Genomic DNA, 14,309 nt, shown 5'->3' on the forward strand with positions numbered 1-14,309 from the left:
GTTCTTAACCTGAAACTGTTCTTAACCTAAGGTACCACTTTAGCTAATGGGGCCTCCCACTGCCGCTGCGTGATTTCTGTTCTCATCCTGAAGCAAAGCTCTTAACCCGAGGTACTATTTCTGGGTTAGTGGAGTCTGTAACCTGAAGCATCTGTAACCCGAGGTACCACTGTAACGCAACTTAAGCAACTGAAGTTTAAAGGAAGCTGTGCTAGATTAGAAGCCTGTAACATCTGTTAGATTTAGTATAATTAGTATAATTTAGTACTTGGTTAACTGTTTCCTGAAAGGACATTATCTCCTGATAACATCCTTTGTTTTATTCACTTTGTTCTATATAATAAATATTTCTTATTCATTCAACTTTTGCCTGAGTAAGTATTTCCTCACACAAAATCCAAAAGATAACCTGTGGTAGTTACTACTGAGTGCGTATGTAGGTGGGATCTGCCACAGTTGGTATACGGCGGTGGGATCCTCTTTGTTGTTGTTGTTTAGTCGTTTAGTCGTGTCCGACTCTTCGTGACCCCATGGACCAGAGCACACCAGGCACTCCTGTCTTCCACTGCCTCCTGCAGTTTGGTCAGACTCATGTTTGTAGCTTCGAGAACACTGTCCAACCATCTCGTCCTCTGTCATCCCCTTCTCCTTGTGCCCTCCATCTTTCCCAACATCAGGGTCTTTTCCAGGGAGTCTTCTCTTCTCATGAGGTGGCCAAAGTATTGGAGCCTCAACTTCAGGATCTGTCCTTCCAGTGAGCACTCAGGGCTGAGTTCCTTAAGAATGGATAGGATTGATCTTCTTGCAGTCCATGGGACTCTCAAGAGTCTCCTCCAGCACCATAATTCAAAAGCATCAATTCTTCGGTGATCAGCCTTTTTTATGGTCCAGCTCTCACTTCCATACATCACTACTGGGAAAACCATAGCTTTAACTATATGGACCTTTCAAACAGCAATAAAAGAACACTGTTTTTATTAACCGGGCAAATTTTGCCTGACATTCAAAATGCATTGATAGTGCCAAGTGAATTTGCCTGGAGAAGCAACTTCACAACTGAGGTGCCACCACAGAAAAGATCTTCTCTCCAGTAGTCAGTTATGTAGCCTTCTGATACCTGGCAACACCTGGTGAAGGGCCTCAGGTAAACCATTCATTTAGATGGGAGAAAGTATAGGGGTGATTCAGAGGCACTGTTGGGTTGGGAAACTCAACCTGCAATATCCCTGCTTTGGTCATTGAGAATCCAGCCTCCTTCCTTCCTTCACAGCCTTTCCAATCCACCTGCATCGCCCACCCATCCCCTCTAGGTTCTGTTTCCCAGTCACGCTAATAATATGGACAACTGGTTATAAATCTAGAAGGTGTGTGTGCTTCACCTGTGTGCTTCACTTCATATTTGTGTGTGTGCTTCACCTGTGCAGGCTTAAATGTCTCCTGTGCCTCTTCACCTGGTCCACCTCCTCCCTCAAGCACGGTTCCCTCAGGAACAACAGAATTGAATGATTCCGCTCCTACAACCAGTGTTGGCACTCCTTTGAGCACCCAGAAGGGAGCTTCCACGACAATTTCGCTCCCATGGAGACTTTTGACGCACGATAGCACCACTGCTCCTAACACCACAGTGGAAGCTTTGACTGCAATCCCTGTTTCAGCTGTAACGCCCCTTTCAACAGCAACGGCCCCGGATAGCTCAGCAGCAGCCCATTCATCACTGCAGCCAAACACTGGATTACAAACCACGGAAAACACATCAGCCCCTGCGACATCAGTTGCCGGCCTGGTCACAGGCGCCACTCCTCACTCGGAAACCACACCAGTCAGCTCTTCGCCTACTCTAAATGGATCGTCCACCAGCCCTACTAACGCCACCTATCTAAGCACCACCCAAGGGCCGAGTGCAGGAACATCTCCAGCAGCTGTGTCCTCCAGCAAACTCCCTACCGCAGAGGCAACATCTGGAGAGACATCTGTGACAGCATCCTCCCCGGGCTCCACGCAAGGGGTTACTATTTCTTCACAAGCGGCTGTGTCAAGTAAGGCTACTCCAGCGACCTCCCCTACTGGCAGTACCACGTTCTCTGTGGGGGTAACCATACAAGAAGTTCAACGGGCTTTGAGTTCGGGTGAGTTGGTCTGTTTCCGCGCTTTGCACGGTAATGGTTTTGTCAACCTTGCAGCTTATGGTTGTCTGTTTTAGGGAGTTCAAAAGGCTCCCTAAATTATTATTTTAAATTATTATTCTTTATTAAATAATTGGAAAGACTCAAGACAGATTATTTCCCCCCTAAAAAATAAATACCGTGTTTTTTGCTCTATAAGACTCACTCTTTCCCTCCTAAAAAGTAAGGGGAAATGTGTGTGCGTCTTATGGAGCGAAAGCAGGCTGCGCAGCTATCCCAGAAGCCAGAACAGCAAGAGGGATTGCTGCTTTCACTGCGTAGCCATCCCTCTTGCTGTTCTGGCTTCTGAGATTCAGAATATTTTTTTTCTTGTTTTCCTCCTCCAAAAACTAGGTGCGTCTTGTGGTCTGGTGCGTCTTATAGAGCGAAAAATACGGTATTTCCCCCCCAAAAATAAATAAATGTCAAAATAGAAAAGGATGCATCCATTTTCCTCTTTAACCAGGCCTGTGCCCTCTAAAGAGTGGATGGGGCGTTTTTAATGTATTGTTTTAATTGGGTGTGTTAATATATAATATATTTTTGCTTGTTTTGTTTGTAAGTCACTTTGAGTTGCCTTTGGCAAGCAAAAGCAACCAGCAAATTTAATTAATAATAATACACAACAGTACACACCTACTAAAATATTTCTGTCCACCCTGATGCAGTGGTGCCTCGCAAGACGAAAAGAATCCGTTCCGCGAGTCTCTTCGTCTTGCGGTTTTTTCGTCTTGCGAAGCAAGCCCATTAGCGGATTAGCGCTATTAGCGGATTAGCGGGCTTAGCGGATCAGCTGATAAGCGGCTTAGCGGATCAGCTGATAAGCGGCTTAGCGGCTTGGGAAAAAGGGGGGGAAAGGAAAAAAATCCGCAGGAACTCGCAAGACATTTTCATCTTGCGAAGCAAGCCCATAGGAAATTCGTTTTGCGAAGCACCTCCAAAACGGAAAACCCTTTCGTCTAGCGGGTTTTCCGTCTTGCGAGGCATTCGTCTTGCGGGGCACCACTGTACATTTTAATGTTCTCGCTTATCTTCTGAAAAATGGACCCAGTGCAGACCTTGTACCAGCCCATGGTTTGTTATTCACCATAGCATAGAAGCCATACTACGATATATAATAGGCAAGCCGTGGTTTAGAGCTGTTTTTCTGCTTTCTTTAGTCGTCCTCTCAGCCCTCAACTTTGAAGGTGCATTCCTGTCTCTTACGTTCTGTCTGTGATACAGCAACTTGTAGAGCGATGGCCACAACTATTGTGTTTCTCCCATCACTCCATGGATGCATCATGCCAGATCATAATTAGAATAAACCAGAGTTATAATGCTTCTGTCTGGCCCTCAGTCACTGCAAAAATATATCTCTAAATTTATCTGGCAGGGGAAGAAGCCAAGAATAAAATATAAATTATTAACAGATTCTAAAGAGAGAGGTGGTTTCTCCCTGTAGTTCCCAATTCCGGTTTGCCAGCCAATTGCAAACCATGTCTTGTCAATTCACACAACAGGCCAGAGCAAAATTAAACTTAGCCATGGTTTAGAATGATGTCTAAATTCGTCTGTAGAGTTTAAATCATAATAGTGGAAGTTGCAGAGATCATTCTTGAAAGCTGTAAATAAATCCTTAATATCATTATGATTTCATTTGTATGCCACCTTTCCATAATTAAAACCACGCTCGAGGCAACTTACTACGTGAAAAGATTTACATAATTACAAGTATAACAAAATAGGCACAAGCAATAAATAAAGCACATAGAAAAGTACACAACCAAACTGAACAGTTTCCACATAAACCATAAGATCGAAAAATAAAGATCCACCAAATTAATATCAATAAGAGCAAGAAAAAGAAACCCGAACAATACCCCAGCCCAAGCATCTGTTCAGCAGCTTCAGTTTTTGTCACTCAGTCAGGTGGAAAAAATCTAGCAGGTCACAGGACACAAAGCTAAGATGGTGGGCTTCCATGTTTATTGGACCGGAATGGGACCTGTGATCCTCAGTTCACAGATAGATAGATAATTTCTTACGGTCAAAGACAGCTCGCCTAACACAATAAAAACAGAGTTCATAAAGATAAAATATACAATCAGAGCAGATTGCAGCAATAGCTCAGGGGTAGATATATACATATACCTGTACAACTGAGATTTGGGCTACCATAAAAATTGACCCTGAGGGACCCCAAAGAGCGACTTCAGCATTTCCCTAGTAAGCTATTTTATTCTAGAGGATGATCTGTGCCTACAAATCTGGGCACAGAACCTGGCTACCGAGCCAGGACCCTCGGTTCAGATATTGTTGGACTGCAACTCCCATCCTCTCTGACCATTGACTGGGGCTGATGGGAACTGGAGCACCAGCAACTGGAAAGCCACAGGTTCGCCAGTCTTGACTTTGAAAGACATGGAACCTGCTAGGCTGTCTTTTGTGAATGAGACAAGGAGATAGAGAGAGCAGATGGAGGGCCTCTAGTACTCTGGCAGTCATTGGCTGTTTTTCCCCCACTACAAAGATTAATATCGTCCCCCCAATCCCTCTCCTTGCTTTTACAAGCTAGTATAAAAAAAGCTGGAATAGCAGTTAGCCACTTAATAAGAGCGCACAGGCTTTGAACGCAGAAGTTCAAAGCCCCAGAGATTAAATCTCATAGCCATAACGTCACTTGATGGCCTTAAGCAAGCAACCATTCTCTCCCCCTCACCTCTGCTGCTTAAATCGGAGGATGATAGGACTGATCTCAGAGAAGAAAGGCGCTATTTAGGTCCTAGTGGCTATTATAATTACGCCACACTGTCTGTCTGCGTGCGTGCAGATTTTCAAATCGCAGGATTTGGAGTCGACTCTTAATATGCTTTGAGCACTCCGTGCTGAAAGCTTCCTTGGTTTGCCACGTTTTCTACATTAGAGGGCAGTGTGCCTGCAGACTGAATTGTAGGATGAAAAATAATCTGGATGGTTGAAGGTGAAACTGTGATCTCTGAGACATCTCCTTTGTTGTGCAGGTAGCATTGCAGCTATTACCATCACAGTGATTGCATTGGTTCTGTTGGTGTTTGGCATAGCCGCATTCCTGAAGATCAGGTAAGAATTGGTGCCTTTACTTAGAGGAGAGGCAATAGTTCCTTGGGGAGAGGCTGGCTTCTTAACTATGGTTCTTACAGTCACTCCTCCACAGCTGAAAGTGGAAAGAGCCCCTATAAAATTCACTTCTTATCCAGATAGCATATAGACACCTGGTGAGGAGTAAGGTAAAGGTAAAGGGACCCCTGACCATTAGGTCCAGTTGTGGCCAACTGTGGGGTTGCGGTGCTCATCTCACTTTATTGGCCGAGGGAGCCGGCGTACAGCTTCCGGGTCATGTGGCCAGCAGGACTAAGCCACTTCTGGCGAACCAGAGCAGTGCATGGAAATGTTGTTTATCTTCCCGCCGGAGCGGTATCTATTTATCTACTTGCACTTTGACGTGCTTTCAAACTGCTAGGTGGGCAGGAGCAGGGACCGAGCAATGGGAGCTCACCCCGTTGCGGGGATTCGAACCGCCGACCTTCTGATTGGCAAGTCCTGGGCTCTGTGGTTTAACCCACAGCGCCACCCGTGTCCCACTGATGAGGAGTACCCAATCCCAAATTATTCCCAGGGAGGCATACAGAAGTGGTGCCAAAACCCAACAACGATAGGAGTGTCAACCAATAACCAAACGCAACAGCAAACTGACAACAGGCCACCACAGGTGAGAAACTTAGAATGCTAGAATTGGAAGGGACCTTGAGGGTCTTCAACCTCCTACAACGCAGGAATCTCAACTAAAGCGTCCATGAGAGATGGCCACTCAACCTCTGCTTTAACAGCTCCAAGGAAGGAGAGTCCATCAGCTCCACTGTCGAACAGCTCTAACTGTCAGAAAGTCCTTCTCTGATCTTTAGTCAATAGCTCCTTTCTTATAACCTGAAGCCATTGGTTTGAGACCCACCCTCTGGAGCAGGAGAAAACAAGCTTGCTCCATCCTCTATGTGTTATAGGCCTTTAGATATTTGAAGATGGCTATCATACCTTAAGAAGGGACGCGGGTGGCGCTGTGGGTTAAACCACAGAGCCTTGGGTTTGCCGATCAGAAGGTTGCGGTTCGAATCCCCGCAATGGGGTGAGCTCCCGTTGCTCGGTCCCTGCTCCTGCCAACCTAGCAGTTCGAAAGCACGAGTAGATAAATAGGTACTGCTCTGGGGGGAAGGTAAACAGTGTTTCCATGCACTGCTCTGGTTCACCAGAAGTGGCTTAGTCATGCTGGCCACATGACCCAGAAAAACTGCGGACAAACATCAGCTCCCTCGCCCAGTAAAGCGAGATGAGCGCTGCAACCCCAGAGTCGTTCGTGACTGGACTTAACTGTCAGGGGTCCTTTACCTTTTTATCATACCTCCATTTGGTCTCCTCTTATCCAGGCTGAACATATTAACTCCCTCAACCATTCCTTGGCTTGGTGTCCAGACCCTTGGTCATCTTGGTCACCTTCCTCTGCAAACACTCCAATTTGTCAATATTCTTCTGCTGCGTAGAACGGGACACGGTGCTCCAAATGGGGTCTGACCAAAGCAGAATAGAGTGGGACTATTACTTCCCTTGATGTGGACACTAGACTCCTGTTGATGTACCCTAGAACAGCTGCTGCATCACACTGTTGACTCATGTTAAGGTTGTGGTCTGCTAAAATCCTTAGATCTACTTTTTAAATTACAGTGGTACCTCAGTTTCTAAAAACAGTCCTGTTTACGAACTATTCGGTTTACGGACTCTGCAAAACCGGAAGTAGTCTCCCGGTTTGAGAACTTTACCTCAGTCAGTTCGAAAGCACGTCAAAGTGCAAGTAGATAAATAGGTAGTGCTCCGGCGGGAAGGTAAACGGCATTTCCGTGCGCTGCTCTGGTTCGCCAGAAGCGGATTAGTCATCTCGAGATGAGCGCCGCAACCCCAGAGTTGGCCACGACTGGACCTAATGGTCAGGGGTCCCTTTACCTTTACCTAAGAACGGAATCCAAACGGTGGAAAGGCATTGGCAGCGGGAGGCCTCATTAAGGAAAGCGCACCTCTCTTTAATAACAGTTTCGGTTTAAGAACGGACTTCTGGAACAGATTAAGTTCGTAAACCGAGGTACCAATGTAATCACAATTTGATCTTCTAAGATAGCAGTCCTTTCACAAGCACTTTTTAATGTCTGATCAGCCTGGATGTTTTAAGTAATGGAAGTACAGTCCCCAAAAGTACAGAGGGAGGAGGCAGGTGAAAGAGGGATTGTTATTGTTATACTTTTTACTCCAGAACCTTACATTTCTGTGATAAGCATAGGCTGACCAGAATACGGTGCTGTTTCTGTTTTGCCCTCAGGCATTCTTCGTATGGGAGACTCTTGGATGACCACGACTATGGATCCTGGGGAAACTACAACAACCCTCTCTATGACGACTCTTAAATGGAGGAGAATCCATCAAAGCCAAAAACTGCTTGTGTATTTATGAAGCACTTATTTCACTAAAAGCGCCATGGTCCGATAATCCTTCTGCATACAATGTCCGTGTTGTTGCTCCTCCTGCTGTTTTGCTGATGCGTTGTCACCATACCTTTTTGCAACGCAGGCCCCAAACGGAAAACGAGCCAACCAGAGTGGAGCATTCAGCAACAAATTGGGCAAGAGTTGGAATCCGTAGCTACGAGAATACTTGCTCGCAGGTGCCGTTGCCTCCAAACCCTAACGTTCTGCAAAGTGATTAGGATTCCTGCAAAAAAGGAACGAAGTCCGTGGAAAGTTTCGCCACCAGTTCTGCTGTGGCCGTTTGGGCTCCCAGCAACTCGGTTGTAACAGGAGACCTGCAATGAAGAATGTAACCTTTTAGAGTTGTCAGATAGCAAAAATTCGTGGTAGAGGTTGCTCAGGGGTCTCCCAGAATTAAATGGCAGATCTTGATTCTTGCTTTGATTGCCTTTTCCAGTTTGTCTCCTTAAGAAAGCGTTCTGATTAGAATTCAGCTGAAGGTTGGAGCGACCTGATTCAGCACTGAAGTTCTTGTTAAATGTTTCGCTAGAGAAAGGCAGAATGTAACGCTAACAGTAATAGGGGCGGCTAGAGCCACAAATGGCAGTCTGGTGTCCTGCTCTCCTGCCCAGCCTTCTATAGTGTCCAGTTCATTGGGGCCTCCTTTCACAAAAATCTATTACAGTTTGGGCAATTGTTTTTGGAAATTTATTGAAGCCCAGTGTTAAGTCATGAGCCCACCAGCTCATGGTAAAGTTATTGTTACTTCCCAAATACAGAGGCTCTCCATGGAATTGTCTCCAATAAAGTTTGTTTGGTGGGGACCATTTGGAAAAGCAAACTCTCAAGGGCTATTTTTCCACACCCCAAGTTTGTTCCTTGTCAGTTCAGACATGTTTTCAGAAGTGTGTTAGATAAGGGGGTCCTCGCCTTTTGAGCCTCTCTGTGCCTATAGCTTAGGAAAAAGCAGGTTTGTAATGCAAAGGTAGCGAAGGCCAGTGGATAATTTGCATTATGAATCAAAACTTCTCAAGCCAAATAGAAATAAAACACCTCATTCTGCATTATTGAGTTCCAGCCGATGGCGGCTAATGTTAAGCTGAACCCTAGACACAATCCTTTGATGTCTTTTCCATTACAGAAAGAAGGATTCCATTTCAGAAAAGACATTTTCAGTACTACAGTGTTGCTTTCTGCCTTCTCAGTATGCAAAGTCTACCAGTTGTTGGTTTTTTTATCTCCTTCCCTTCCATTTTTAAGGGCACAAAGTCACATTGGTACGTTGAATTGATTTTGCAAGCAAGTTGCTGTCACAATGAGGTTTGAACAACATATTATGCAGAGTTGGGGGGGATTCCCCTCCTTTTATTTTTATATCAACCCCCCCAAAAAGATAGGGCAGCATGTTTGTGGCTAGAAGCAGGGCAAGTGAGGAAGGAAGGAATGATTCTCGCACATTTAAAAAGTTGCACCTGTGCTGGATGGCAGAGACACCATATGAACCTTCAGCAAAACACCTGTGTTTCTCTGTTTTTTCGTTTTTCTGTTTCGTAGCACTCTTGTCTCTGCAACTTTTTTGCATTAAAACCTGGATGGAGGAAGACTCTTGTGCTAAACTCTTTAGTGCACAGTGTAAGGGGGGGAATTGATTCCCCCCTCCCAGAGGCTAAACAGCTACTTGTTTGCACTACAAATAAACTTTGACAATAATAAAGATCTCTCTTTCACGCTTTTTTTCTATAGAAGTAAACCTGTTAAACAGAAGTTAGCACAGAGTATGGGGGTGCATACACACTGCCAGCTTAAAGCACAGCTGGGCCATTGCTTTTCTCAGTCTGGCTCGAAGCTGGATTTGGGGGGAAATGCATCAAAACACAGTCTTTCAAAAGAAAGGACGGGATAAAGATGGATTGTGGCCAATGTCGTGTGCCACTTCCCAAACCAGTTTGGGAGCACATTGAATGCAGAATAACTGGATTGTGTGCACAGTCTTGCTTTCTTACTAACCTTTAAAAAATTGCTTCCCCATTTTTGCTTTGCAAAGCTGTTGGCCACGTCTAAGTGCAAGGCCTTTTGGGGCTAGGAGTAGGTCTTCCCCCCCACTTTAGCTCTCTTCTGTAGCAAAACCTTCACAGTAATACCATGTCAGTATTAGAAACTCAGATACAGTGGTGCCCCGCAAGACGAACGCCTCGCAAGACGGAAAACCCGCTAGACGAAAGGGTTTTCCGTTTTGGAGGCGCTTCGCTAAACGAATTTCTCTATGGGGTTGCTTCGCAAGACGAAAAAATCTTGCGAGTTCCCGCGGGGTTTTTTTGCTTTTCCTCCCCCTTTCCTAAGCCGCTAAGCCGCTTATCAGCTGTTCCGCTGATAAGCCGCTTAACAGCTGATCGCTAAAAGCCGCTAGACCGCTAATGACGCTAATCCGCTAAGCTGTCAATGGGCTTGCTTCGCAAGACGAAAAAACCGCTAGACGAAGAGAATCGCGGAACGGATTCTTTTCGTCTTGCGAGGCACCACTGTATATAACTCCTTAAACCAGGGTTACAGTCGCCAAAACATCTAGTTTGCCATTTGAGGACCAGATGGCTCCAAAGTCGTAATTTTCAATACGGCTTTTTGGTTCCTGAAATTCATTCTGATTGTGCAGATAAAATATCACTGATAGAATTCTAAAGTGTTATTAGTGTGTGAAAACAGCCAAGATCCAGTGATCCCCAGATGATGAAGACATCCTGGCATCTTCATTTGGTCGCAAGTGGCCAATAAAAAAGGACCCTGACCGTTAGGTCCAGTCGTGGCCGACTGTGGGGTTCCGGCGCTCATCTCGCTTTATTGGCTGAGGGAGCCGGCGTACAGCTTCCGGGTCATGTGGCCAGCATGACTAAGCCGCTTCTGGTGAACCAGAGCAGCGCACGGAAATGCCGTTTACCTTCCTGCCGGAGCAGTACCTATTTATCTACTTGCACTTTGACGTGCTTTTGAACTGCTAGGTTGGCAGGAGCTGGGACCGAGCAACGAGAGCTCACCCCATTGCAGGGATTCGAACCGCCGACCTTCTGATCGGCAAGTCCTAGGCTCTGTGGTTTAACTCACAGCACCACCTGCGTCCCTAAGTGGCTAGTAGCCTGGTGCAAAATTTCACCTGGCAAATTTCAGACACTGCTGTCATCATCCACAGAGTATGAAGGGCACAGTCTTAAGCACATCCAAGAAAGCAAGCCTGAATGCAATAATTAGGAGGTGATGGGAAACCTCAAAAAGAAATACTGCCCGCAGGAACTATGGGAATGGTTTGAGGGAGGGAGCTAGAGAGCACATGGCTAAAAGCGGGAAGAGGGAAATCTGGGAACTAGCACTGGGCATTTATTAAGCGTTCTATACTGTCTTTTGCTTCCATGCTTGCTAGAGGATAACCCAGCCATTAAGTGTGCTTCTGCCATTCACAATCGATAGCATGCATTAAAATGTTGGCACGGGGTCAGGGTCTGGGATTCCCGCAGCAACAGGGCTATTAGCAATGAGTGTACTTCTTCCCCCTACTTTTTTGGGGCCCCTTCGCAACCAGCAGTGAGGTTTGTGCAATAATAATAATAATAATAATAATAATAATAATAATAATAATAATTTATTATTTGTACCCCACCCATCTGGCTGGGTTTCCCCAGCCACTCTGGGCGGCTTCCAACAAAGATGAAGGATACACTAAAATGTCACATATTAAGAACTTCCCTGAACAGGGCTGCCTTCAGATGTCTTCTGAATGTCAGGTAGATGTTTATCGCTTTGACATCTGATGGGAGGGCGTTCCACAGGGCGGGTGCCACTACCAAGAAGGCCCTCTGCCTGGTTCCCTGTAACTTGGCCTCTCGCAGTGAGGGAACCGCCAGAAGGCCCTCGGAGCTGGACCTCAGTGTCCGGGCAGAACGATGCAACCTCAGTGTCTGGGCAGAACGATGCAACCACAAATCTTCTTGAATGGGATTGTTCCATGACAGATCACCACACCTTTACAACATCTGTGCTGCTGACTCTCAAAAACTTTGGGATTGTTGAAATATATACAGTAAAATAATCAATTTGAGTTGTACAACTCAAATTGGGTCTACTGGACCCAATTCTTTTAAGCCATGTCTTTTGGGCCAAAGGAATCTGTTGGGGGTGAATTTGGATTACCTCAGGGGGTTTTTTATAATCTAAGTCTAGTATGAATCACCTCTCACCCAATCAGTTCAGATATGAACAGCATTCACTGTGTTAACTTTAACAAATCAAAAAAACAAGCGTGTGAAAAATATTTTAACACCCAACAGTAATCCCAAAGTAGTTCATTGGATGTAGCTGCAGGACACTTGCCCTTTCCTAATTCTAGGTAGGAACTCCCATAATGTGTGTCATGTTTTTATACTATAAAGGAGGTTACACCTAGGCAGGTAGCAGCATAGAGGTGGCAGAACATTGTGGTGAGGAGACTTGAGTTATGAACGGGTGCCTGTGCCGTGAAACCAATAGGCAGCCTTGAGCAAACCTCTCCTGTATCTGGGGTAATAATCATGCTATAGTTGTGAGGGTTACAACTAGATGACATGTGTGTGCCAGAATCTAGATTGAAATGGGCCCAGATAATTAGCATCATCTACTAAGGGCCAATAGGGACGCGGGTGGCGCTGTGAGTTAAATCACAGAGCCTAGGGCTTGCCGATCAGAAGGTCGGCGGTTCGAATCCCCATGACGGAGTGAGCTCCCGTTGCTCGGTCCCTGCTCCTGCCAATCTAGCAGTTCAAAAGCATGTCAAAGTGCAAGTAGATAAATAGGTACCGCTCCGGCGGGAAGGTAAACGGCGTTTCCAAGCCCTGCTCTGGTTCGCCAGAAGCGGCTTAGTCATGCTGGCCACATGACCCGGAAGCTGTACACCGACTCCCTCGGCCAATAAAGCGAGATGAGCACCGCAACCCCAGAGTCGTCCACGACTAGTCCTAATGGTCAGGGGTCCCTTTACCTTTACTAAGGGCCAATAGCACAGAGCTGAGCTGCCATCATCAACTCAAGCAGCATGCCCAAGAAAAAGATTCATGGCCAGCCAATAATTAGATGAATCATCTAGGTCAGGGAGGTAAAGGTAAACGACCATTAGGTCCATTAGGCAGGAGCTGGGACCGAGCAACGGGAGCTCACCCCGTTGTGGGGATTCGAACCGCTGACCTTCTGATCGGCAAGCCCTAGGCCTGCATCCCAAGGTCAGGCAACCTCTTTAACACCAAGGGTCATGTTTGGTTGGAGTTCAGACATGCACACAGACACGCAGCAGCATTTTCAGCACATGCTTGAGCTGCTTAGCACCCATTTTCGAAGCCGGGTGGTTGAGCTCTGCCTCGACTCCCCTTTCCACCTTGGTGTACATCCTCCAAAGTCACCCCCAACAGATTCCTTTGGCCCAAAAGACATAGATTAAAAGAATTGGGTCTAGTAGACCCAATTTGAGTTCCACAACTCAAATTGATTAATTTGGCTGGGGAAACCCAGCCAGATGGGCGGGGTATAAATAATAATTTTTTATTATTTTATTTATATATTTCAATCCCAAAGTTTTTGAGAGTCAGCTCTTGTAAAGGTGTGATGATCTGTCCTGGAACAATCCCATTCAAGAAGATAACTGTGGTTGCACAGACCTCATTTCTGGTTGCGAAGGGGGCCCCGTGACTATTCAAGCTTCAGGGCCACAAAAATGTAGGGCGAAGAAGTACACTCATTGCTAATAGCCCTGTTGCTGTGGGAATCCCAGTCCCTGACCCCGTGCCAGCGTTTTAATTGCAAAGTTGGCAAGGCTGTTCTGAAAAACATAAGCAGGCCTACTGTATCCATTAAAACTTTTGGAGTCGTAACAGAAGCCGCTGAATTCTGGCGAGTCTTGCATCTGTTCCAATGAGGATCTGTTGTGGGCAGGATGTCAAATCAGACGACGTTATATGGAAGACTGCCTCCAAGTTTGCCACTTTGCAGTCCTGCATATATCCCTCAGATAAGGGGACAGGTAGGGTGGCGCTGTGGTGTAAACCACTGAGCCTAGGGCTTGCTGATCAGAAGGTCGGCAGTTCAAATCTCCATGACAGAGTGAGCTCTCGTTCGGTCCCAGCACCTGCCCACCTAGCAGTTCGAAAGCACGTCAAAGTGCAAATAGATAAATAGGTAACCGCTCTGGCGGGAAGGTAAACGGCGTTTCCGTGCGCTGCTCTGGTTCCGCCAGAAGCGGCTTAGTCATGCTGGCCACATGACCCGGAAAAACTGTCTGCAGACAAACGTTGGCTCCCTCGGCCAGTAAAGCGAGATGAGCGCCGCAACCCCAGAGTCTTTTGCGACTGGACTTAACTGTCAGGGCTCCTTTACCTTTACGTTTGAAAGGGAACAGGTATGCTGAGGTGTCATCACTGATGACAACATCTGATTGACTCACCTCAGGCTCTTATTATAGCCGTGAAGTGTTAGTGTCTAGATGTAACATAAGTAATTGGTTACTTGTCTGTTAATGGATGCTGAGTGGCAGCTCTGTTTCATGAAGGCTGACAGGAAGTAGGACAGCCAGGCACTTAACTGCATAGACATCTCCATGTCAGAAACCGTCAAG

The 14,309-nt window shown here is 46.1% G+C and overlaps 1 protein-coding gene across 3 annotated transcripts in view; it reads left to right on the forward strand.

The window, feature by feature from the left end:
- The window catches only part of PARM1 (prostate androgen-regulated mucin-like protein 1), a 41,371-nt gene extending 31,970 nt beyond the window's left edge, over window positions 1–9,401 (forward strand). For all 3 annotated transcript variants that reach the window (XM_083709830.1, XM_083709828.1, XM_083709829.1), the window contains 3 exons: window positions 1,425–2,126; window positions 5,165–5,243; window positions 7,543–9,401. In XM_083709830.1, coding sequence (XP_083565956.1) covers window positions 1,425–2,126; window positions 5,165–5,243; window positions 7,543–7,627 — 866 coding nt within the window. In that variant the 3' untranslated portion in view covers window positions 7,628–9,401. The remainder of the gene's footprint in view (window positions 1–1,424; window positions 2,127–5,164; window positions 5,244–7,542) is intronic.
- Window positions 9,402–14,309: the final 4,908 nt, after the last annotated feature.

The sequence above is a fragment of the Podarcis gaigeae genome (genome assembly GCF_964106915.1).
Source record: "Podarcis gaigeae genome assembly, chromosome: 13".
In the NCBI taxonomy this organism is placed as follows: Eukaryota; Metazoa; Chordata; class Lepidosauria; order Squamata; family Lacertidae; genus Podarcis; species Podarcis gaigeae.